Source organism: Gracilinanus agilis, chromosome 2 (genome assembly GCF_016433145.1).
Source record: "Gracilinanus agilis isolate LMUSP501 chromosome 2, AgileGrace, whole genome shotgun sequence".
NCBI lineage: Eukaryota > Metazoa > Chordata > Mammalia > Didelphimorphia > Didelphidae > Gracilinanus > Gracilinanus agilis.
In genome coordinates, this window is record NC_058131.1 from 211,974,349 (window position 1) to 211,999,630 (window position 25,282).

Here is a 25,282-nt window from a genome sequence, read left to right on the forward strand (position 1 = left end):
ACATATATACATACATATATATGCATATATATATATATATATAACTCTTACTTTCTGTCTTATAATCAATTCTCTGTATTGATTCTGAGGCAGAAGACTGGTAAGGGCTAGGCAGTGGTAATTAAGTGATTTGCCCAGGATCACACAGCTAGGAAGTGTCTGAGGCCAGATTTGAACCCAGGACCTCCTGTTTCTATCTCCACTCTCAATCCACCGAGCTACCCAGCTGTCCCCAGGAGCATATACTTTAATTATTGTTCTTGCAGTGGTAATCTTTCATTTTTTTTTTGTTAGTTTAATATTAAGCCCCAAGGCATTGACCCGGGTTCTCCTCTCTCCTCAACATGGTCTCTCTTGGTGACTTCATCATCTCACATGGGTTTAATTATCATCTCTATGATGATGATTCATATCTATATGTCTAGCTCCAGTTTCTCCCCTGAGCTCCAGTCCTGTATTACCAATTGCCTATTGGGCATTTCAAGAATAATATGTCCAAAACAGTCTTTCTGCCATTCTTCCCCCCCCCCCATCCACATGACGTCTGAAATCTAGCTTTCTTATTACCCCAATTTGAAATGTGTCACTCTAGCTTCTCTCTTTTCCTTATCTTATATATCTAATCAATTGCCAAATATTGTTTCTATCCTCACAACATCTCTTCTGTCCTCCTCTCTCCTCATAATATCCTCTTCTTTCTACTCATACAGCTTATAACTGCCATCTTAACCACCTTCATCACTTCTTGCCTGGACTACTGCAATAGCTTCCTAGTCGGTCTCTTAGTCTTGAATCTCTCCTCTCCTTTATATAGCTATTAGAGTACTTTTCCTAAAGCATAGGTCTGACCATGTCAGTGTTCTATTCAATAAGCAACTTGGCATTTGAAGGATTTCACAATATGGCCCCAGTGGACCTTTTCACTCTTGTGATATGTTTCCCCCTTTCCCATACCTCCCAGTGCCAGAGTACCAAACTAGCCTTTTGACTGTTTCTCACACAAGACTAGAACATCTCCTCTTTCTGTGCCTTGGCACTGGCCATCCCCTATGCTTGCAGTGCTCTTCTTTTTAACTGTTACTGCCTCATAAAATCCTGACTTCATTCAAGAAACAGCTCAAGCACTGTCTTCTACATCAGAAGTATTAAACACGTGGCTCACAACACTCCTGTGTGTGGCCAGAACCAGATTAAAGTAGAATGGGGAAATATTTGACAAAATAAATGAAAATACAATAAAACATAGATAATGTTCATATATATTTTTCTCCAGATGTGCCTGAAGGATTCCCATGTACAGTTTAGGGGCCCCTGTTCCTACCTGAGTCTGGCATCGTTGTTGTATCTGAAACCTTTCTTGATCCCTCACTCCTAATATCTTTATTTTGTCTTTATTCTGTGTATACTTATATCATCTTCCCTATTCTGTGTATGTTTATATCAGCTCCTCTAATAAAGTGTAAGCTCTTTGAACATAGTAGTGGGTGTTTGTATTCCTAGTACTTAGCATAGAGGTGGGCACTTAATAAATACTTTTAAATTGATTGAAAGAATGTAAGCTTCTTAAGGGCAAGGACTATTTCATCTCACATCTCTCTCTGGATGCTTACTACCTGTGCGATTTTGGGCAAGTCACTTAAATTCCATCTGAAAACTAGAGGGTGGGACATATTTTTAACCTCTGAGGACCTTTCCAGCTCTAGAGTTATGACCCAGTTTTTGTCTTTTTGTCCCAGCAGAGTGCCTGGCATGCAGCTGGGAAGTTGTCAATTGTTGGTTGTTTGTATTTATAGAGAAATCATTACTAGAAACCTGATGCCCTGAGTTCAATTCTATCTTTTTTTCCTATCCTACAATGTCTTTGCTTTATTGCTTCCATGGTTTCACAGTTGTTCAGTTGTGTCTGACTCTTTGTGACTCCATGGACCATACTGTGCGTAGGCACACTATTCCTGGTAAAGATACTAGAGTGGTTTGTCATTTCTTTCTTCAGTGGATTAAGGCAAATCGAGGTTATGTGACTTGCCCAGGGTCATACAACTAGTGAGTATCTAAGCCTAGATTTAAGCTCAGGTCTTCCTGACTCCAGGCCCAGCACTCTACCCACTGAACATGGTATACCATAGCATCCAGTCTGCTCTAGAGAAACTAGCCTAAACTAGCCTCACATCCTTCAAGTAGTTTTATCATCTTGTCTTTGGGTGATCAGAAGCCGTGGGACAAAATATGTTTCTAGCATCCCATTCTTTTCAGTAATAAAAATTCCCTTCTCCCACCTCAACTTCAGAAAGACTTTTGGGGTTATTAAGGTGGAGAAGCGAAGACGTTCTTTGGTTGGAGACTTGAACATAAAGTTTATTGAAATTCTTCTAGGCACCAGGTGCTGAGTCTATCTTGTTTTCTGGTTTGGAGATAATGGTTAGGGTTTTCTGGGCATCTGGAAGAAGTCTTATGAGAAATGGTTCTTGTTGAAAACAAGATAAGGATCCTTTGATGGGGAAGGGATGCTGAACTGATTAATTCAGTTTATGGGAAAAACATAAGTTGTTAAGATATCAATTAAGTGATTGCATATTTTTTAAAAATAAAAATTTTAAAGGAAAAAATCCTTTAATGCCAGAAAGACTGAAACGAAACCTGTAATTACTTGTATGTATGTCTGTGTGCATATGTTTAAAAGGTTCTGTAATTATTTTGATATCACTTAAATGGTAAATCTGTGAGTTTATGGAATGGTCAAATATTTAGTACCACTTTCTAGGCAGCTAGGTAGAGAAATGGAGAGAATGTGGACATTCTCTGGAGTAAGAAAAACTCATCTCTCTGACTTAAAATTCAGAGGTGTAATCCTAGACAAGTCACTTAACTTCCATTTGCTTCAGTTTCCTCACCTGTAAAATGGGAATGGTAATAGCACTTACCTCCCAGAGTTGTGAGGATCAAATGAGATAACATTTGTAAAGCACTTGGTACATAATAAGCATTTTATAAATGCTAGCTGTCATTAAATATTTGGAAGAAGCTCAGTGTTTGGAAATCCAGTTTAATGGCCAGTATGATCCAGGTTTGAGTCCTATCTCTGTTATATGCTGAAGGTATGGCCTTGGGTAAATCACTGAACCTCTTGTTGCTTCAAGAAACTCTCTAAGACTAGAAGTTCCAGAGAAGGTGCTAACCCACATTGGTAGAAAGACTTGACTTTCTCCAACTAGGAGTCCTTTGTACAATGGAATCATGAGTGGAGCTCTAGCTCTGTTTTCCTTAGGATGGGAGAGGCAGCATGGCATTGTGGGTAGAGGACCTACCTTGGCATTAAGTAGACCCTTGGCTCAGGCCCTGCCCCTGGCACTCACTGGACCATGTGACCATGTGGAAGTTGGTACCTCAGCAAGTCCCAAGACAATCAAATACCAGTGATTTCTTATATGCGTGGGTGGAAGGAGGTTGTCTGGGGTTCTTTGCATCAGTGAAATCATAGGTCTGGAGAAAAAAAAATCTTTGGCTGAATTCTTTGTGTGTCTTAATTCATAAGGTTCCCAGAGAGAGAAGATTATCAACAGCAAAACAAGATGTTGAACATCCTGATCCAGATCACAACAAAAGGTACTTGAGTAGTTCACAACGACATAAAGAGTACAATTGAAAGATGCTCCATTTATTTCCATGAGAATTCCAACTTTTTAAAGGTAGTTGTTTTGGATTTGGTGAGATAATAGATAAGTACCTGGGGAGAGATGAATAGGTTAGAGAATTAATGCCTAATTATTGTTATTGATTCTCACTGACTAAAATGCTTCTACTTTTGGGAAAGTTAGCATTGCTTTCTTTAAAGTAAGATAATCTTCCTCTCCTTCGAAGATATCTTTAGAATTAAATAATTTAAAAAAATATAAACATGTATATATGTGCATTATACATACATATACATATATTTATCATAGAAAAGGACTGAATTAATTAAAAATAAAAAACTTTAAATACCAGTAACTCTTGATTTATCAAGCACATGGGTAGGTAGGTGGCCTAGTGGATAGAGTGATGAACCTGGAATCAGGAAGACTCATCTCCCTAAGTTCAAATCTGGCCTGAGACACTTGTTAGCTGTAGGACCCTGAGCAAGTCACTAACCCCTGTTTGCCACAGTTTCCTCATCTGTAAACAAGTTGGAAAAGGAAATGGCAAACCATTCTTTTAAGAAAACTCCAAAGGGGGGTCACAAATTGTTGAACATGACTGAACAACTCTTGATTTGATTCATAGCACAATTAACTTAATGTTGACTTATGCCATAATTGACATATCTTAAGTACTCTCCCTCATCAGTTGATGTTACCTTGGGGAGATAGCATACTATCCAAAGAATGTTGTTTTTTGTATCAAAGGGCCTGGGTTCAACTCCATTTCCTGCTACCGACCACTTGGGTGACCCTGGGCAAATAATTTTTTTAACTTTGTTTTTCTCATTTATAAAACAAGGGAGCTGGAGTAGGTGCTTTCTAAAATCCCAATGAAACATAAATTTCATGAAATGCAAGTTCATTTTGATAGCTGCCTAAGTATAATACAAAATGAAAGAATACTATATATTCTAAAGCTCTATAAAAATAATTTGGGGATGATAAAATATTTTTGGTTATCCAATAGAGCTGTGCTGCTTCTTTAGCAAAGAAAATGATGAGATGACTTTACAACGAACCCTTTTGAAAATAGTTCTAATTATTTTCATCTGTAGTATTGTGGAATTTTTTGAGATCCTTTACACATGCATCTGCTATTAAATTTTACCTACTGGAAGCAAAAGAGAAGTGCATTTTTAAAAAACTGTCAACAAAGCCAAAATCACTTAGGTACAAGGAATCAAACTTTCATTTAATTAAAGTAAAGATGAGGACAATAGGGGTGCTGATGAAAGTAATGGTTATTGGGTTGTGTGACATCAACTCTGGTTAGCTGCATTTGTAGCTATATACCTCAAGAGACATGATTGGTTTTTTTTTTTTATCAAGATGATTCAAAATAATATATTTAAGGGGACTGTTTAGCAGAACCCTTCATTAACTTTCATCTAGTACCCTTGGGTTTAACATAAGTATTTTAAATGTTTCCATCCCTTCAGTTATGGGTTTTCATCCATTCCTAGTTTTTATTTCTCTACCAAGTAAATTGAGCATGGCCCAACATCCTGTTTAAAATACTTCTAGCCAAAATAATTGTCAAAAACAGTATCAAAATTGAGCTTCAAAACACAGTTTTCTTCTCTTTTCTTAAAGAAACGGCATACCAAATGTGACTGAACAACCCCTCATTTCTGCTGGAGAAAACAGAGTGCAAGTTCTGAAAAATGTGCCATTTAACATTGTCCTACCCCATGGCAACCAACTGGGCATCGATAAGAGAGGTCATCTAACTGCCCCAGATACAACGGTCACTGTGTCCATAGCGACAATGCCTACTCACTCCATCAAGACGGAATCTCAGCCACACAACTTTGCTGTAGGAATTCCCCCAGCAGTTTACCACCCTGAACCCACTGAGCGTGTAGTGGTGTTTGACCGCAGCCTTAATCCTGACCAATTCAGCTCAGGTGCTCAGCCCCCAAATGCTCAGAGGCGTACTCCAGACTCTACCTTCTCAGAGACCTTCAAGGAAGGCGTGCAAGAGGTACAGGAAACAACAAATCTTCCTAATAGGGCTGTGTATAAGTATCAGGTTCTGCCTTTTCCTTGTTATGTAAGACTGAAATCTCAGTCTGAAATGGATTAGAAATAGAAGATTTTTTTTTAAAGAGAAAAGGCCCATGTGTATAATTGAGCAAACTAAGCCTATAAAACCAGAAATAATTATCAAAAGCACATGGCTAATCTTACCAGCAGTTGGTTTTAAAGCTCACATTTTCAGCTAAATAATTTGCTGAAGGGCAGAGAAAAAAGATTTGTAATCTCATTGAAAACAGGTTGTCTTCATGTTGTCTGTTTTATTTAGACTGTGTCCTTTACTAAAAGTAATAAGCCTTTAAAAAAGAATGTGTACTTATTCTTAACATAATTCCTTCTTATGATGTATATACTTTGTGTCTCTTGGTGGTTACCATAATTCTAAACAATTCTAAACAAGTACTAAAACCTTTAAGAGGGAGTTGGATCCTGATGTCAAATTCATGGTGTAAAGTTTACAAATAACTCTGCTGACTTCCAAGTATTTTCTCTTGGTAAATGCTAAATTTGGTACCAGGGGAGGAACAGGAAAATATGAAGATAAAAGCTTTGTAATTAGAAACTGAACAGCAGCAACTCTTGAGAAATACTCCAAATTTATCTAGCCACAAGTGTATTTGATACTGTATTTTGAACCTGGCACTCTGGAATACTTTGACTTCTAAAAGAACAGGTAAATTGAGCTTCTGATTGCAAAGTTTAAAATTTAAATCAGAATTTTGAATGCGTGGGAAAGATGGATAAAAGGAATAATGAATGACAAATACTTTCTGGGAGTGCCCAGAATCAGTCTTAAATTACATGACTTGCTTATAAAAATGGATATTGGGAGGGTAAAGGGTTACTCTTAAGACCTTTTGGTGCTGTACCAAATCCTTAGTTTTTGCAGACCCAAACCTTAGCTTCTGTCTTTTGTAACCATGACCATTCAAGTAATTGTGCCTTATTTTATTATTTATATTTCAGGTTTTTTTTTCTTCAGATCTCAGTCTAAGGATGCCTGGCATGAATTCAGAGGATTATGTATTTGATGGTGTCTCTGGGTAATCATAATTTTTTATGTAACATTTTTCTTTACAACTTGTAAGACTTTTAAATCCTTTATTACTTATTCTTTATGGTTTGAGGAAGACTTTTTCCCATTTTATTATGTTAAGGACTTAGGAAGGACAGATAGTGGTCTAATGATTTCCTTGCTAGGATGTCCATAGTGGCAAATGATCTTGGTACTAGTGTGATCTTTTTGGGAGAAATTCTGTACCTGTTTTTCAAGTAAGAGCTTTTTAAATAATAGAGTTGACACCTTCCTCAGCTCTCGTCTCCCTGTAATTTTTTTAGGGGGAAGGCTAATAGTATTATGAGATAATATATATAAAACACTTGGCAAGCATTAAATTGCTTCAGGAAAATAAATGGAAAAATGGGTAGATTACGGCTAAGATTCCTTCTAGTTATAAATTTCTTTGTTCATCTACCTACTTCCAGGGCATTTGTAAGGTATAAAATGAAGGCAATTGTCCTTACTATTTACCTAGCTGGAATTCTTACCTGTATTGGGAAAACAACTGTTTGAAATACTGTAGTGAAAACTGAAGGACAAACAAGTTTTTAGAAGATGGAATTTCTTTGGGCCTCTGGTTATAGATAGAATGAGAGGCATATTTGCCTTATGTGTTCCTTCACCCAAGTGTTTTCTGGCCATGAGTATGTGCTTGATTTTATCTTAATGAAATCTCAGAGGGTCTTTATAATGCTATATATTATGAGAATAATGGTTGACATTTAAATAGTACTTTACAGTTTACAAAGCTCTTTACATACATTGTCCCTTAAAATAATCCTGTGAAGTAGGTACTATCCCCAGTTAATGGAGGGAGAAACTAAGTTTTAGGGAGGCTAATCAACTGACCCGTTGTCACACAGATAGTAAATGGGAGAGTGGGGTCTTAAACCAAAGTCTTCTGACTTTAAATACAGGGATCTTTTCCCTCAACATGCTACTTCTCAAGTAGACTAAGGATTTTTTTTTTTGATTGTTAAGTATTTCTTTGTGAAAAATTATTTTCCTCATGGAAACTTTGTTAGAAAAGAGTCTTTCTTAAGAAGGTAGAGCCAATTGCATTTTCCTTAGCAATTTAGTGTATCAGTGAATTCACTGGCCCTTCTCCAAATTAAACTAAAGTGTTCTGGTCACCTTCCAGAAGAGTACCTTAGTCTTCAATGCCTTTTTTGTCACATAGGAACAACTTTGAATATACTCTGGAAGCCTCAAAATCCCTTCGACAGAAGCCAGGAGATAGCACCATGACGTATCTGAACAAGGGCCAGTTTTACCCTGTCACCTTGAAAGAAGTGAGCAGCAATGAAGGAATTCACCATCCCATCAGCAAAGTCCGGGTGAGTGTGTGGTCACTTTTTTCTCCAGGAAGTGAGGGACAAAGATTCTGTGTTCTCTTTCTAAAGTAGACCTTGCAGCAGGTCTCTAATGTAGCCCGAGGCCCCAAATGTAAAATCTAATGTCAAGTAACACTTCTCAAAAAGTTTTCTCAACTTCTTTAACCTTTTGTCTTCTCTCAGAGTGTGATTATGGTGGTATTTGCTGAAGACAAAACTCGGGAAGATCAGCTAAGACATTGGAAATACTGGCACTCCAGGCAACACACTGCCAAACAAAGATGCATTGATATAGGTAAGCAGCTCATAAGCCTGTTCTTACTCTCAGAATTGCAAGCACCCATTTTTTTCTAAATCCAATTTTTTTTGGCAGTGATCAGCTTCCTGACAAAACCATTTTTATTCTTGCACCAGCCACTAGCCTTTTCCAAACATTGTCCTTGGCCTCTCAGAATTGTCTTTGTCCCCACTTCCTCCATAATGACTTCTGTGTTCCACTTAACGGTGGAGACTCCAGCTATACAGAAGACACAAGGGTGTTTCACACCCCACAGCATTTAAGGATTTTTTTTTTTTTGGTGGTGTTTATTCCAAAGTGAATTCCTATCATTTGAAGAGGAGGGAGAAATGGAGAAAATACTATTGATTTATAACTGCCTATAAGCAAAACAGGAATGTGGCTTAACTCCAGCCTTTCTTAGTTGCAAGCAATGCCAACCCTTGATGTCTGGAACTAGAGTTAGGGACTAATTATCTGGTTCTTAACAGCAAATGTACATGCAAATCCATGTTTTCTGAAGTAGTTTTATCTTTGTGTGGTCTTTTGGAGTATAGTATGAATGATTGTAACTCTTAGCAGTGTTGTTTCCCCCCCACCACACATACACACTATTTCCTCTAAAGCCCAAATGGGATCCTAGTCTTATTGTACCACCGGACTTAAGACTTTTGGCAAATCATTTTACCTTTCCAGGTATCACTTTTGTCCTCTTTAAATGAGAGAATTTTGAACTAGGTGGTTCCTACTGTCCTTCAGAGTCTAGGATTCTTTTTTTCATCTTTAATAAATTCTCTTCAACCCAAGAATATATTAGCTTGAAATTCCTTAGTGAAGTGAAAAATTGTGTCTTATCTTGACAAAAGTCCCATACCATCCAGCTTAAATTAGAATTATCTATTTCACTGTTTCCCTTACAGCTGACTATAAGGAAAGCTTCAATACCATTAGTAACATTGAAGAGATTGCTTATAATGCCATTTCTTTCACTTGGGACATTAACGATGAAGCGAAGGTATGTAACAAAGCCCCAAAGGCCTCCTGTTCTTTCTGTTTCGTGAAGTCAAAGGGGAGTAGCAGAGTGCCCTGACAGATGACATTTTCTTTTGTGTTTCATTTTTGTACTAAGCAATAGATTGAATCACATTTGATGAGAAGGGAGGGAGGTTGTTATCATGAGTTATGAAATTTAATGAAAATGAGATGGGATGGAGAAGAGAAGAAAAGAAGTATTACACCATCAGTTTTTCTCCTTCTTCCTAAAGAACCAAGATGATTCACTTGTTTATTTCATTATTTTAATTTTTCCAGAGAAAGCTCATGCCAGCATTTTAAGGAGCAAAGCAAAGATATTTCTCCCCCTTCTCTAGCAAAGATAATTTATTCTGATGTACCTCAGCATGTGGAGAATAGAGAAGGAAATATTTGAATTAGAGTCAAAAGCTTGTGAAATTTAGTCCTCAACCACTAGCTCACTATTTCGCCTTGATTGTGACTCAACTTCTCTCTGACTCCCTTTTTCTACTTGTAAAGTAGTTAGTAATCCCTGCCTACTCCCTCATTGACTGGGATTAATGAGATAATGACCCTAAGGCTTTTTAGGTTTCTTAGAGAAATGTTTTACATAGGATGTATCTTGTCTCATTGAATTCTCAACAAGTTACACCCCTCATTCTGTTTTAAGTGATTCTTTTTCTCCTTGGTTTTTTTAAAGGAGGTATTTGAATGGTTATCACTAATAAGAGTAGTCACTTGGTTAATTCTCCATAGAGCTCTGTTGTCCTTTAAGAAAATATGAATTTACTTTTTAAAGTTATTTGTCTCCTACACCTCCATAAAATCTCTTCCTTTTAATAACATGCCCTTCCCTGAATCAATGAAATGGGCAGCTAGGTGGCAAAGTGGATAGAGTGATGAGCCTGGAGTAAGGAAGACTCATCTTCCTGAGTTCACATCTGGCTTCATACACTTACTAGCCACATGACTCTGGGCAAGTCACTGAACCCTGTTTGCTTCAGTTTCCTCATCTATAAGATGAGCTGGAAAAGGAAATGGCAAATCACTCCAGTATCTCTCCTAAGAAAATGTGACTAAAACAACGAAACAACAACAACAAAAAAACAAAATACCAAGTCCTACCAAGTCATTTAGTGTAGGAATTGAAGAGTTCATATAGAGTTTTCAAAGCAAAAGATATTTCTTTTTTGACAGTTTGATCTTTTACAAGTTTAAGAATGTGTGATGTTTAATAACGAAACTCTATTCATTGTCGGGAACAGTTCACTTAAGAAATATCTGAATCAAATCAACCAATAAGCATATATTAAGTACCTATTGTACGCCATGCTTTTTGTGAGGTGATGATAGTGATACAGGGAGAAAAATGGCAGTCCATGCTCTCAGAGAGCATACATTCTAATTGAGGGAGAGTAGAGTACATGTAGAATAATAACAACGTTAAATATGAGGTGGCTTGGGGAAGAAGAAGGGTGGTTCCTGCCAGCAGGAACATCAAGGAAGGCTTCCTGGAGAAGGTGGTATCTGAACTGAGTCTTAAAGAAAAGAAAGGATTCTAGGAGGGACAGGCAAGGCAAGGCAAGGAAGGAATGCATTCCAGGAATGGGAGATGGCCAGGGCAAAGGGACATGGAAGATAGAGTGCTCCATGTCAGGAGCAACAAGAAGGGCAGGTTTGGCTACATGAAAGAGTGTAGGAAGGAGAGTGATGCATAATGAGAATGGAAAGGTAGGTTGACACCAGCTTGTGAAGATCTTTAAAAGCCAAAAGAGGAGTTTCTGTTTTATCCAAAAAGCAATAGAGAGGCATTAGTATTTATTGAGTTAGTGACATGGCCAGACTTGCACTTGAGGAAAATTATTTTGGCAGAGGGATTAGAGAAGAGATAGACTTGAGGTAGGGAGGCTATTTCGGCAGAGCAGCTGAGGGCTGATAAGAGTCTGATAAGAATGGTGTTTGTGTGCATAGTGAGAAAAGATAGGTATCTGGGAGATGCAGTAGATGTAAAAATGGCCGGATTTTGTGCCTGATTGACTCTGTTGGGGGACAGAGAGTGAAGAGTCAAAGATAACCCAGAGGTGGGAAGCCTGGGAAACTAGAAGTTTTTGTGATGCTCATGGCGGAAATAGGAAAGCAGAGAAAAGGTGTGGATTTAGGATGAAAGATAATTAGTTCTATTTTGGACATACTGAATTTGAGGAGTCTATGATGGGACATCCTCTGAAATGTCCAATATGTAACTTGTAATGTGGGACAAGGGCTCAGGAGAGGTGGTGAGACTGGATGTATAGACCTGGGAGCCATCTGCATATCGATGATAATTAAACTCTTGTGAACTGACAAGATCATCAAGTCAGAGAGAGAGAGAGAGAGAGAGAGAAGAAGACTCAGTACAGAATGTTGAGGTAGAAGAGAGTAATGTCAGGAAAACCCATTAAGAGAGACTTTCAGGAGCCAAGAGTGGTCAGTGCCTATGCTGTGGAGAGTCAAGAACAATAAGGACTCAGGGAAAGGCTATTAAATTTGGCAATTCAGAAATCTTTGGTTACTTTGGAGAGAGAGCAGTTTCAACTAAATGATAAGATCAGAAGCCATCTTGCAGAGGGTTAAGGAATGACAAGAGAGAAAGTGGAGGCAATGAATGTAGAAAGCTTTTTCTAGGAGTTTTCCTGAGAAAAGGAGGAAGAATCTTTCCAAAGATGAAGGTGACTTGGGCACTTTGCTAGACAGCACAGAAAAACCAGTACATAAGAGGGTGACTGGCTAGAAAGAGACTGAAGTTCAGAAAGAGAAGTGATCATTTTGGGAGAATCTGCTGAAGAAGAGAGTTCATTTAGTGCAATTAGCTTCAGTGAAGTCACTTCATTATTTGAATAAGAGTACAAAAGGAGATACTGGGGAATGACAAGGGGTTTCGGGATGGAGAAAAGAGAGTATTCCTGGCAAATGGCCTCTGTTTTTTTTCATTAAAGTATCAACCAAGTTCCTCAATTTGAAATAGTGTGAAGGGAAGAAGAGATGTGGAAGGTTTTAGGAGAGAAGAAAAGATTTGAAAACTCCTCTGGGCATATACGATAGGAAATTGGGATGGAGTGAAAGGATTGCCTTGCATGAGGGTCCAGTTAGGGTTAGATTACATACATTTGAAGTTCTCTGACTCTCTCCAACTCCCTTCTGGTGGCATGTGAATAGAAGCAGCAGAGTTTGGATAACTGAATACTTAGAATGGAAAGGCCATATTCAAAGAGAGGCACATGGAGGTGACTAAGCCAGTTTCTACTATCTAGAGTTTGTGGTTTGGCCAGCAGAGCAAAGATACCAGCATGCCTAACTGAGATTCTCTGTTGGAGCAACATGGTTAAAGTTATGTTAAGGGGTAGCTAGGTGGCTCAGGGTATAGAGCTCCAATCCTGGAGACGGGAATTTAAATCTGGTCTAAGATATTTCCTAGCTGTGTGATCCTGGGCAAATCGCTTAACCCCTATACCTAGCCCTTACCACTCTTCTGCCTCAGAACCAATGCCTATTTTTGATTTTAAGACAGAAATTTTATTTTTTTAAATTTTATTGGGGGCCTGTGATTGCTCCCCTTGCCTCTTGCCGCAGGCTTCTCTAAAAGCACAAATATAGCTTTTGAGGCTAAAGTCACACTTCATTTTCTGGCGGTAAATTTGGGGGATTTTGGTGTTAGTCTCCTTCTGCTAGGAATGGACACTCCAATCTAGTAGGAAATCCGAATGTTCAGTTCAATTCAACAAGACTTTCTTGTTTCTGTACCGGTTATGTCAAGGGTCACGAAGACAGAACTGCAATCGTCCCTGGAATAAAGGGGGAACATCACCCAGACAAAGTATTTACAGACTAACTGTGAAAGGAAAAGAAGAGTATGAACGATTGCTAATTAATCATCAAAGGCCTTTTATAGGAGGTGGCAGTTGATCTTGTTTTGTAGGAAGTTGGGGATTCTACAAGTCAGAAGTGAGGAAGATGGCAGAGGCCCAGAGATAGGAGATGGAGTGTGTGATTCATGGGGAACAGTGAGCAGGCCAGTTTGGCTGAAATACAGGGTGTATATGGTGGGGGTGGGGGGGTGGAGGGGGTGGAGAGTAATAGATCAGTCTAAAGGATGCATTGGAGCCAGATTGTGAAGGTCTCTAAGTGTCAAAAAGAGGAGTTTGTGTTTTACCCAAGACAGTGGGAAGCCACTGAATGTTTCATGTTGTTTATAAGTACATTATTTAGATAAAATAGAAAGTAGAAGCAAGAAATGGTCACTTTTATCCCTCCTTATTTGCTCCTGCTTGATATTTTAAAATTTACTCTTAGCTGTTCATTCATGAGGAGCTTTATTGTTTCTTATGACTTGATATCATGTTTATCTTTATAATTTAGTGAAGACTACAAGATAGGTGTAGTGAGGCTATTAGGAAGAAAAGAAACATTTCACTTTATATAATTATTCTTTCTCCTATTTCAACATTTAAATTATATTGAAGTTTTGGTGGCCCCTTAAAATGTTAAGGGATAGGAAAAAACTGACCCATGTCTTCAGGAAGCTTCCCAAAGTAAACTATAGGCATATTTTCTTTGTACAATTAAGGTAAATTAAGGAACTCTTAAAAGTTTCTGGCTAGGAGGACATTTAGGCCTGCCTTCCATTCCCTAGCCATCATTGACTCATCTGCAACCTTGGATGAAGCCCTTTGTTCATTGGCCCACTTATTTTTCTCTCATCTGCCTTTAGAAAAAAGGGTCACACTGATTACTACTCTCAGTAAGGTGTTGTCAGGGTTAATAAGCACTTGTCAAAGTGCTTAGATATCTTGACTGAAAGTTATTGGGTATGGACTGGGTGTTTGGGGTGTCTCTCTTTAAGATGGAAATACCCAAAGCCAAGATGCCAGAAAGGAATGATACCTTGTGTTTCACTTAAAGATCTATGGCATATTAGTGTTAGAGAAGAACATTGTGTGAGAGGTGGGGTGGGGAAATGAAGATGGGAGTGGTCTCCATGGCTTTAATAGCATCAGTAAATACTGTGGGTAAATTAAGGTCATTTCTTTTTCCAGACCCCCAAAGCTGATTTGGTTCTTATGCCTTCTATGAGAGTTGTGCCATCATCTAATTAGGCTGCCATTTTTTGAAGCAGATATCGTACATCAGCCTTAAATGTTTTGAAATTAAGCATCTAGGCTTTTAGCTTTCTTCAGCCAAGTTGATTTCTCTTTTTACTCCTAAATTAATTAATGCCCCTAGGCAGACGGAGACCACAAATTGCACATGCATGATCCTGTTGTCATTCCCCCCCTTCCAAGGACCCCTCTGTGCATCAAGTTCCTTATCTTTCTTGTTCAGCTTTCTTCCAACAACCTCATCAGATTCAGTTTGTGAAAACTAGATGGTTCATGATTTCAATAGCATCAGGATAGATAACTAGTAGTTAAGAGATTTCCAGTATTTCACCTAGAAGTCTAGAACACATTTGGGCTGTATTCTTTGGCCCCATCCCAGCTCCTTTACCTTAGAGAATGTAAGAGACTTATCCTGCTCCTGGAGGTAAGTAGACTAGCAATTTTCTCCAGAGATCTAAGGCTCTCTTAGCTATTGCTTTGTTGTTTTTGGTTTTTTGGCACTAACAGGATGAGTAAAATTAGGTTCTTGGCCAAATGCCAACTCATTAAGCCACATTTTAATTTCTGCCTCCCACTCTGGAAATGGTTGTAGTTCTGGGTCGGATGAGATCAAATCCCATTTCCCCTGCATAATGTGAATCTTCAGGTGGAAGAATGGGGAGGGAGTCATTAACCAATGCAGTCCCTGACTTAAAATCCAATCTCACATATAGCACCTCTACCTGCATTTTCAGCTGCCTCCTCAATGGGAAACAATGTGGGTTAAAAAAAGACAAAACAGCTAGAAGCTTTTAGCAAATTTGTGGGCTTCCAAAGTTAAAGGAAGAACCTGCAAACAGCAGGAAGCGCTTTGAAGAACTGAACCCAGAGGCAAACTCATAGGTGAGACAGGTCTATTTCCCTGGTGTCGCCCTCCTGCTCAAAATCATCTTCCTACACTGATGGGATCTTTTTCTCTACTTTTCTTGCATTGTCTCAAATTTTACTATCGTGAGATTCATGTGGGTCTGCAAATATTCTCTTTTTTTAAAAGCTTAAATACTTCTAGGGTTTGCATTAGTCATTAGTATGTCATTCTTTCTAGTAATATTAGGAAATTTAAATTTTTTAAAGCACTTTATATTTTACAAATGGCCTTCTTCACAACTAAGTACATAGAAAAAATTGGGATTTACATCTTTTTTAATGATGCCTTCTCTAGTGCTGCTAGGGGAGGAAGGGCAGGAAATACCTGGGAATTGATTAATTAATGTAAGAAACTAATTATTTACTTTAAATGTCACTTGATTATATGTGTAAAGTGCTTTGTAAACCTTAAAAAACTTTCAAGTCTATCTTTATAAATACCAGCTATATTATTGGTGAATACTTTCAGCCTTGGATTACAGATAAGGAACTTGAGCCTTAAAACTTTTAAATGATTTAACCATTGTCACTTAAGCTGATAAGTGTTAGAACTGATCTTTGTTGAACCCAGGTCTTGTATAAAAGTCTAGTGCACTTTTAGCCATATTATCTTATCTTTTCTAGGCCACACTTTCACTTTCTAAAGTGAAAGAGTTATTCTGAGATTATCTACTCTGAGAAAATGGAAGTTTCAATTGGTAGAGATATAATATATGTTTATATTATAAATTATAATTATAAAACATGTAAAACTTTTGGGGAGGAGCAGGCCTAGAAGGGTGCTACTGTAGAGATTCTAAGCACTGTGAAAGGCCTAAGATTTGGGTGGGGAGGTGACACTTACACAGAAAGGCTTGAGGATGGCAAAAACAAATTTGAATTTTTTTTTTCTAGAATGTGTCCTGTATCCAGAAAAGGAGAAGGAAATTTTCTTCCTTCTCCTTCTATACTAACTGACTCCATTTCCAGGACCCAGAATTTAGGCTAGAATAATTAGCACTATAATTTTGCTTAGGTTATATAGGCTTTTGTGGACTAATCTGAGAAGCTAATTACCATAAATAATTATTGTTCTCTGGGGAAAAAATGAAGTTCCAAAAACAGACAGAATCAAATTTCTCAAATGCAACCTATTTTTAATATAGATGCTATCAGATTCAGTCCGTCTACAATATTTCCCAAACCAAGTGACTAATTCTGGAATCTCATGGGCCTATAAAATAAGGTCTCAGAGCCTTAAGATCAAAGGGACTAAAACTCAAGCTGGTTTGTCAGTACTAATAGAAAGGGGTTCAACCTTCCTAATGCCTTCATGTTTGTTATTTTGTTCTTGGGATGACACCTTCAGAAATGTAAGATAGCTTATGGAAGTAAACAAACTCATATGGTACTTTATTAGTTGGATTCTTAATAGGTCCACAAATTATAAATAACTTCTGCTACCAGGCAAATCTTTTATGTTGCTTATTAGTTGTGTGAATCCAGAAGAAGTAAAAACTATTGAGTTTGAAAGTGTAAGCAATAGTATCTAATGATAAAGTAATTTGATGATTAAGTAATTTATTCAGCATAATAACCCAAGGAAGTGCTTGACAAGAAAGGAGTCCTATTATAGAAAAACAACTAAATGGGCACACAGGAAATCAGGGTTCAAAGACAAAAGAGGTCTTGAAAATGTGGTTGTTTGTGCCTTTATCCATCTTCAAGCAGCACAAACCCTTTTTAGGATGTAATAGACACAGAGAGGGAAAAAGCTTCTGCTTTTTCATAAAGTTAAATCCCTAGATTTGTTGTTGGATTTGGCTCCCCTCTAATGTTGACAATGAAAAGCTGAGCATTTGAAGGGCATTGAATGGCTACCTGAGCAGGTACCCAAAAGAAGGTGCAAGAAAGGCTGGACATCTTAGCCTAAGATCTAATTTCTTCTTCCGTGCTGGGAATTTTAAGACTTTAAAACAACACTGAGATTTGGTTAGTTCTGCTTCACTCTTCTGATGAGAACCTGGCAACTTGTTCCCAGGTATCCATTAAAAAACTTCAGGAGAAAACATTCGATGATCATATTACTCACAGACAGATGGAACGACATCTCTTTCTAGATGGTAGGATCTTATCTCTCAAGTGACATGGCCAATTTCAACAAACTTTTTTTCCCCTCTTTTCATGGTTCAGTTCCTTAAAAAAATTTTTTTTTTCCTTCTGAAAATATCTGTGTAGAATAGTCTCTGGGGAAGGGAAAAGTGGGAGTCAAGAGGATGAGATCTTAGCATCCTGTTCCCCGGGGAAAAAAACTGTCAAAGAAAAATACCTTGTGTTTTTGCTTTTAATCATAATCTACCGAGTATAAGAAGGAACTCCCAGGTACTCTAAAAAGCTGTCCTTCAGAGCCAAATGTTTTGTGTGTCACGGAAAAGCTCATGTTACAAAAGAGAGAGGATTAAAGTAGAGTTTTGGAGCCAGACTAGAGTACCAGGTAGCTTTAACGGGAGGGATCCTGGTGTTTGGATGGAGTATTGGTATCTTTCCCTTTTGTCTCCTTGTCTCGGCAAAAGTATATGCAGTTCCCAGTGAAGGATTATTGTGGCTTGCAAAGTTCATTTTCTAAAAGGGGTGGGCCCATTTGGGTAATTTGAACTTAAGACTTGTGTGTGTGTGTGTGCTTGTGCGATGCAGGTTTATAATTTTAATAAGTTTGTTGTGTCTAAGCACAATATTTGGAATTCACTGTGAGAGCAATTTTTAATTTGTTTGGCTTGAGCTTCTTGCTTGCATTTACAGGAATTCCATTCTAGTGAAGCATCAATCAAGTGTTCCATTAAAATAAGGTGTTGCCATGTTTGGTTGCATTAAGCAGGGCAGGTTTGGTTTGTTTCACAACTTTAAGTTTCCCAGTGTGAATGAGAGGGAGGGAAGAGAGGTGAGTCAAACAGCTACTTGCATTTGCAATAAAATGAAGGCTGGAGGTTAAGTTGTAGCACTGCAGATAATGCATATGCTCCCTGGCCTAAATACAGTGTGTGGCTTAGGAAGAATACCAGGAGGAAGCAACTTTTAAAACCTGAGAGTTTGGCAGATGATTGAGGGAAATTTAGCAGATGGGAAACTTTTAGGCTGTAGAGAACAGATTTTTCTAGACTCTGCAGAGTTATAACTAGATTCAAACTTTCCTATCCCAGTGCCTTAGAAGAAGCACAAGATTTAAGTGTGGAAACTATACTCAATTGAGATGACTTTTTAAAATACCACTAAGTGAAAAATGGTGGAGTGAAAAAAAAAAAACCAAACAACCAGTGTTTTAGGAACTAGAGAAAATATGAGAGTTCAGACTCTGCATCTCAATGATAGAATTCTCCTGTGGCAACAGAACCAATTTTTGGAATTGGAGGATTAGATTTGGAAAAGAACGGGGACTTGGAAATTTGTGGAGAACCTCATGTTTATTCATTCACTGATATATGGTCAAGGTACTTATTTCACAGAGAAGGTTTTTTGAACAAAGTATTCTGGATGTGTTTGTGAGACAAAACTATTCTTAGTTTTCAACAACCTTTGTTTTACCTTAGCCTGAAAAATTCTAAGGGTAAGTTCTGTGGAGGTCTAAGAAGCAAGGTCTTTACTGTTATAGAGAACACTATGGAGTCCACATACCATTGCTGGCTACAATAGCTTGCCTTTATAGCATATACCTCAGGATAAAGGTCAGACGTTTTGGGGTCTTTGGATAGGCAATACATTTGGAAGGTTTTTTAAAAAAAATCTTCAGTTTGGTAGTGAAACTTGAACCTTGTGAAACAGGTTAGCAACAGCCATTTTGGTTTAAGCCTGACTTCTTGGCCCACTCTTGAATTGGCTCCTCTTCTGTTCATTTTCTCCACCCTCTTTGCTGTCAGGCAACAACCTCAGGCTCCGATGGAGTATTCTTCTTTGAAAGTTTATTACCTTCTTTTCCCCAAGTCCTTCCAGGAAATTCTGTCCAATGTGGTTTTCTTAATCTATTATTTCAACCAGTTTTGCCACTTAAAAACTGAATCATGGAGAGTCGAATGTGGCATGTGATCGCTAATAAATCAGATAGATGTTTTTGTGGAGTTTCCCCAGAATTAGCGGGGAATAGCAGTTTCTGTGCAACCAAAATACTTTAAAGTCTCTCAGCACAAAGCACTGGAATCTGAACCCTATTAAATTTATTTATGTAATTTGTCTTTAAGAGTTTTGAGTTTAAATTTTTAAAAATTGAAGTGAAAGCCTTACATCAAGGGGTCTTTCTTAGCAGACTATTGGTATGCCTCATAATGTCTTGCCTTTCTTAACTTAAAATTTACCTTTCTTTATTCCGTATTTGGTGGGAGGGATGGAATGTGGTCTCTGTTTGCCTTGGGTCACACCTGCATCTGGTTTTGTAGATTTCAGAGCAAACATATTCTGCTTATTTGGGACAAATAGGTGCTAGGACTTTATATTTGCTGGGGGATCCCACTTCATGGGGTCAGTTCGAATTTGCAAAGTGTGACAGAGTAACACTATGAAAGCACTCTGTAAGATGGCTAGTTTTTCCATGATAGTCTGTGAGTTTACCCTTGGCTCTCTTCAATCTGTATAGAAACTGAAGATGTTGTGTGGGAGGTGTGGGAAGAGAGTACTATGGCAACATCAAGGGTGATGACTACAATATACTTGTTACTCCTTCAGGAAACGCCCCACTTAGAAGTAAAGAGTCTTCAAGTCGGTCTTCCTTTTTTTGCCCTCATTTCAAGAACCGTACTTTCATGGTCACACCACTTTGTAGTCTGAATTCATATTACCCAAAGTGGTTTCAGTGGTAGTTCAATAATTTAACTTGAGGTAAACTGAGGCATCTGATCTGTTAAGTTGAAAATTAGACTTTTATTTCATGGATTAAACTAAGCTTTTCCATCTGTGTTGGCTCCTATAGCATAATTGAAGTTTTCAAAATCATAACTATATCTTCTGTAAGCAATTGTATAATACATTGGAAAGATATGAAGTGAAGATAATTTATAAATAGGATCTTCCTGATAGGGTTCTAGAAGTTGGGAGAGAATTCAGAGTATAGGGTTTATAGTCCAGAAATACCTAGCTGGAAATAACTGGTTAGGAATTTTTTTAGCAAAATAAATGCATGAATGAAAAAAATATATATATTAAACACCTCCTATGTGTTAGTCCTGGGGATACAGATACAAAAGAGATAGTCCTTGACCTCAAGGGGCTTAAAAGGGGAAGCCAACAAATATAAAGGAGTAGTGGTCAGCCATTCTGATTGCCATAGGACAATGAATTGACAAGCCTTTTCCAGAAGCAATGGTATTGTTCATTTGTTTACTGTTCTTGTAGCAAGAAATGGAAAGGAAAAGGGAGGATACTAGCATGGTGGCATGGTTGGAAAATGGCAGGTAAAGCCAGACTAGGTGACTGGAGCATCAGTGGTGGGACAGTATGGCAGGAAAATGGAAGAGGAAGAAAGGTGACCAATTAAATGGAAATTGACCCTCATCCCTCTGAATCTTGTATTTTAGTTTAAGTTGATCTGTCACATTAGAGTACATACCTGTTTAGCTAGCTTGAATTTCACTACAAAGGGTTAAAATGAAGACTTTTAGAAGTTACTGAGGCTGTGGACAAGAGGGCTTTGAAAGCACTATTAAATCTTATTGGATAAATATTACATGGCTGAGGGAACTAAAGTATAACGATGATATAAAGTGTCCCAAGAAGCAAATTGACTTTGGTCCAGAAATGAGCAGCTATCTTATTCAGTAATTTGTAGATCTTTAGTTTGTTAGGAGTATTGCCCAATGGTGGGAAAAACTTCTTTTGGCTCACAACTAAATGAGGTCACCTTTAAAATAACTTTTCCTACTCTCTTGAGCAATGATTTTCCATTAGGACCTTGCCCTTCTTTATGCTCTTTATGATAGCAGCATGACTTATGGGCAAGAGCAATGGATTAGGAATCAGATGACCTGAGTTCTAATCCTTACTTTCCTACCAGCTCCCTGGATATCTTTGATCAAGGCACCTATTTTATCTATGCTACTTCTCACATAAAATAGAGATAATGTTGGTTGTAACCACATGAAAGAATTTTGTGAATTAAGAAATGAGCTAAGTATTTTCTTATAAATTGTGATTTTTGGCTCCATTTTCCTGATTGAGGTCGGCTTTCAGAACTCTGCTGTGGCCTTAGTTTTTAGCTGGATTGACAACAGTAACTCATTGTTTTAAAAAGTATTTATTAAATTGAACTATTCTTGCATATTGCTATATAAAACAGTTTGGACCCATTGGCCTTCTTTCTCTTCTAGTGGCTCACTGGATAACAAGACAAACAGTACCGATGTACTAAAAAGATACAATGATAAAATACAAGAACATCATCCAGATGTATACACAGTAAAATATTTATACACTTTGCATACCAAGGATACAATACATTTTTAGGGTAGACAGAAAGAATAAATTTGTTTTTCAATTTCTTCTGAGCATTTCTTTGTAAGAATGTTGATAGCTACCTCTTTTCCAAAGCATCTTTCTTGATTGCTTGAAGCTGATTTATTATATTCTTTCTCTTAATGTTTTGTGTCCTTGCTACCACTGAGTTTACCTGGAAACTGGTGCTTACTTGAGATTGGTGTTGTAAAGAAAGAACTTGCTAACCTTAAAGCATTAAATATAAATATAGTAGTAGTAATTTTGTTGTAATTTCAGTGAAAGAGGCAGTGGAGCACAGTGGGTAGTGAGCTGAACTTGAAGTCAGGAAAATCTGGGTTGGAATCTTTCCTCTGACACTTATTAACTGTACGAACATGGGCAAGTCGTTTAATCTTCCTGAGCTATAGTTGGTTTTCAGTCTCTAAGTTATAGAGAGATTGTAGTTTACATCTGGGGAGATGAAATCACACCAATGAAATCACAAGTTTTTTTGTTATCTGGTTACACTGAGATTTCCTTTCAAGCTGTACACCAAATAAAATACCCTTCACATTATACAAAGAATGTATCGTGTGGCATAGGTAAGCATGTATGCTACTCAACTCTGTATGTCAGCATTTGAAAGACAATGGAGTGTTTGCAAACTGATAAGTTAGAAACAAAGCATCCTGCTCTCCTATGGGCTTTTCTTGAAAATGTTGTCTACCTTAACTTACTTCTAGCATCTTTCTAGGAAATTTTATGCAAGTTAATTTTTTAAAGCAGTTTCTACATTGTGGCAAAACTGGTTGAAGCCTTATTACAAAGTTGATTTTCCTGATGATAATATAGCATAGTCAAACAGCTTAAATCTATGAAATTAAACTATTTGATATGTTGCTTAGAAATGAAGTCATAGAGGGCTGGTAGGTGGTTCACTGGATTGAGAGCCAGACCTAGAGATGGTAGGTTCTGGGTTCAAATCTGGCCTCAGACTTTCTAGCTGTATGACCCTGGGCAAGTCACTTAACTCCCATTGGCTAGCCTTTACTATTACTCTTCTGCTTTTGAACCAATACACAAAGTATTGATTCTAAGATAGAAATTAAGAGTAAAAAAAAAAAAAAGAAATGAAGTCATAGTTTGAAGTTATTTTGACTTATTCTGTCAGTTATCCTGACTTATTCTGACTTATATTCTGACGTATTCTATTCTATTCATCAATGAAATACTTTTAGATTTTTCATTTTTGTATATTTTTTCCCCAAAAAGGTGGGGTAAAATTGGACAGTTACATATGGAGGCTGGTCAGAAGAAACACTTTGAAATACTAAAACTCAGGTATTGTGAAGTGAAGGAGAAGAAAGGGCAGTACACAGACCAACACAGCTTGGAACTTTCAGAAATTGGTGACTTTATCTTCAGAACCTGTGGAAGATTATGACTCTAAAACATAGTCGGATCATAGCATATGTGTGAAAGGCAGCTGAAGCTACAGGCAAGGGACTCTCCTTCCAAATTCATTGTGTGGAAAAGACCATTAGTCATACACCTAAATTTCAGGTAAATGAAGAATAGTTGACTCTCAGTTGCATCTTGGGAAGTAACTGAGATAGTGAAGATGATAAAAAGGCAAGTGACAAAATGTGGAGGGGCAGTGGGCAAACAAGTTACTAAAGTAAAGGAAATTGTAAATTGATTGAGACATTCTAGAAATCAATTAGAACTATGCTCAGAAACTCTATATACCCTTTAACCCAGCCATAACACTTCTAGGCCTAAACTACCAAAAGGAAACAATTCTGTATTTCAAAAATATCTGTAGCAATTCTTTTTGTGTTAGCTAAAAATTAGAGAGTAAAGTGGTGTCTTGTTGGGGAAATGAATAAAGAAACTGTGGTATAGGAATAAAATGGTAATATTATTGTGATATGAGAAATGATGAAATGGACAACTTTAAAGGAAGCATGGGAAGACCTCTATGAACTGATGCAGAACAAAGAAAGCAGAAATAGAACTGTTTATATGAGTGATGGGCAAACTACGGCCCGAGGGCCAGATGTGGCTCCCTGAAATGTTCTTTCCAGCCAGGGACATTATTCCTAATCTGATGAATACAATGAGTAGGATACAGTACGATGAAACTTCAAAAGAGTTGCCTTAGAAACAGACTGACAGATGAACATTTCCTTTCCTTTGGCCCCCTCTTTAAAAAGTTTACCCATCACTGGGTTAGACAATGATAACATTATAGAGAAAAAAGAACTTTGAAAGATTTTAGAGGCAATTTAATGATAAACCATGAGTCCAAAAGAATAAAGATGCAACATGCCACTCACTTTCTGAGAGAGGAGATGGGCTTAGAATTTAGAAAAAGACATAGATTTTGGAACATGGCTGATAGGAATATGTTTTGCTAGACTATGCAGCTATATTTTGAGGATTTTTTTCTTTTAAATTTATTTAGTTTGGGAGTAGTCAGAGGAACAGATAAATAAACATACTTATTTCTTGAAAAATAAAAATTAAAGAAATGAAAGAAAATGTAAATGATATGATCATTTTTCATGTAGCACTTTAATATTTACAAAGTGCTTGATGTGCATTTTAATTGTGATCTTCACAGATAGATATTGCAAATATTATCCCCATTTTACAAATAAGGAAACTAAGGCCTAGAGAAGTTGTAGAGCTAGATTCTGGTCTAGTAAACGTCAATCTATTCCAATATAATATATGTGAAATAATAGTTAACGTTTATATAGTGCTTTGGGGTTTTCAAGGTACTTTCCCCAACAAAACTGTAAGGTGACTAAGACAATGAAATATCATTCCCTTTGGAATTAGGAAACTAAAGTTACAGTGTCAGCACCCAGACTTTAACCCTAGAGGTTCTTGATTCCAAGACCAATAGATAGTTCTTATTTTATGCTGCCTCTTAAGCCTTTTATAATGAAATGCTATGATAAATTTCACTTAGTTTTAAACCATTATAGAAAGTTCCATTCTTAATTTGGTCATAGCACAAATAGGTCAGGTTGTGTTCACTGAAATGTGATTGTTTACATGCAATAATACTTCTGCTATAACATAGTAAGCCTAAGAGACTAGTGTTAGTCCTGACTGCTAACACAATTGTCTCAGAAGTTACCCTGCAGTTTAAAAAGGTTTCAGAATCTCTTCTAAGGCAACTGAGTATAAACAATTCAATCATTCATTCTTTCATTCAACAAATATTTTGTGTCTGCTAATGCGACTACTGTTATGGCAATATGAGGTTGTAGAAATAAATAATGGACCTGGAATAAGGAGACCTGGATCTGAACCCTGCTTTTAGCATTTACTTGCTTGTGTGATCATAAGCGAGTCACTTAATGGAACTTTAAGTTACTCATCTGCAAAATGGGGAT

General features: G+C 37.4%; 1 protein-coding gene across 1 annotated transcript in view; it reads left to right on the plus strand.

Moving 5' to 3' along the window:
* Positions 1 to 25,282, plus strand: part of GRHL1 (grainyhead like transcription factor 1) — a 69,568-nt gene that overhangs the window by 5,813 nt on the left and 38,473 nt on the right. Inside the window, exons 3-8 of the mRNA XM_044660945.1 lie at positions 3,533 to 3,603; positions 5,271 to 5,661; positions 6,681 to 6,757; positions 7,955 to 8,111; positions 8,292 to 8,403; positions 9,306 to 9,400. Of these exons, the coding sequence (XP_044516880.1) occupies positions 3,533 to 3,603; positions 5,271 to 5,661; positions 6,681 to 6,757; positions 7,955 to 8,111; positions 8,292 to 8,403; positions 9,306 to 9,400 (903 nt within the window). The remainder of the gene's footprint in view (positions 1 to 3,532; positions 3,604 to 5,270; positions 5,662 to 6,680; positions 6,758 to 7,954; positions 8,112 to 8,291; positions 8,404 to 9,305; positions 9,401 to 25,282) is intronic.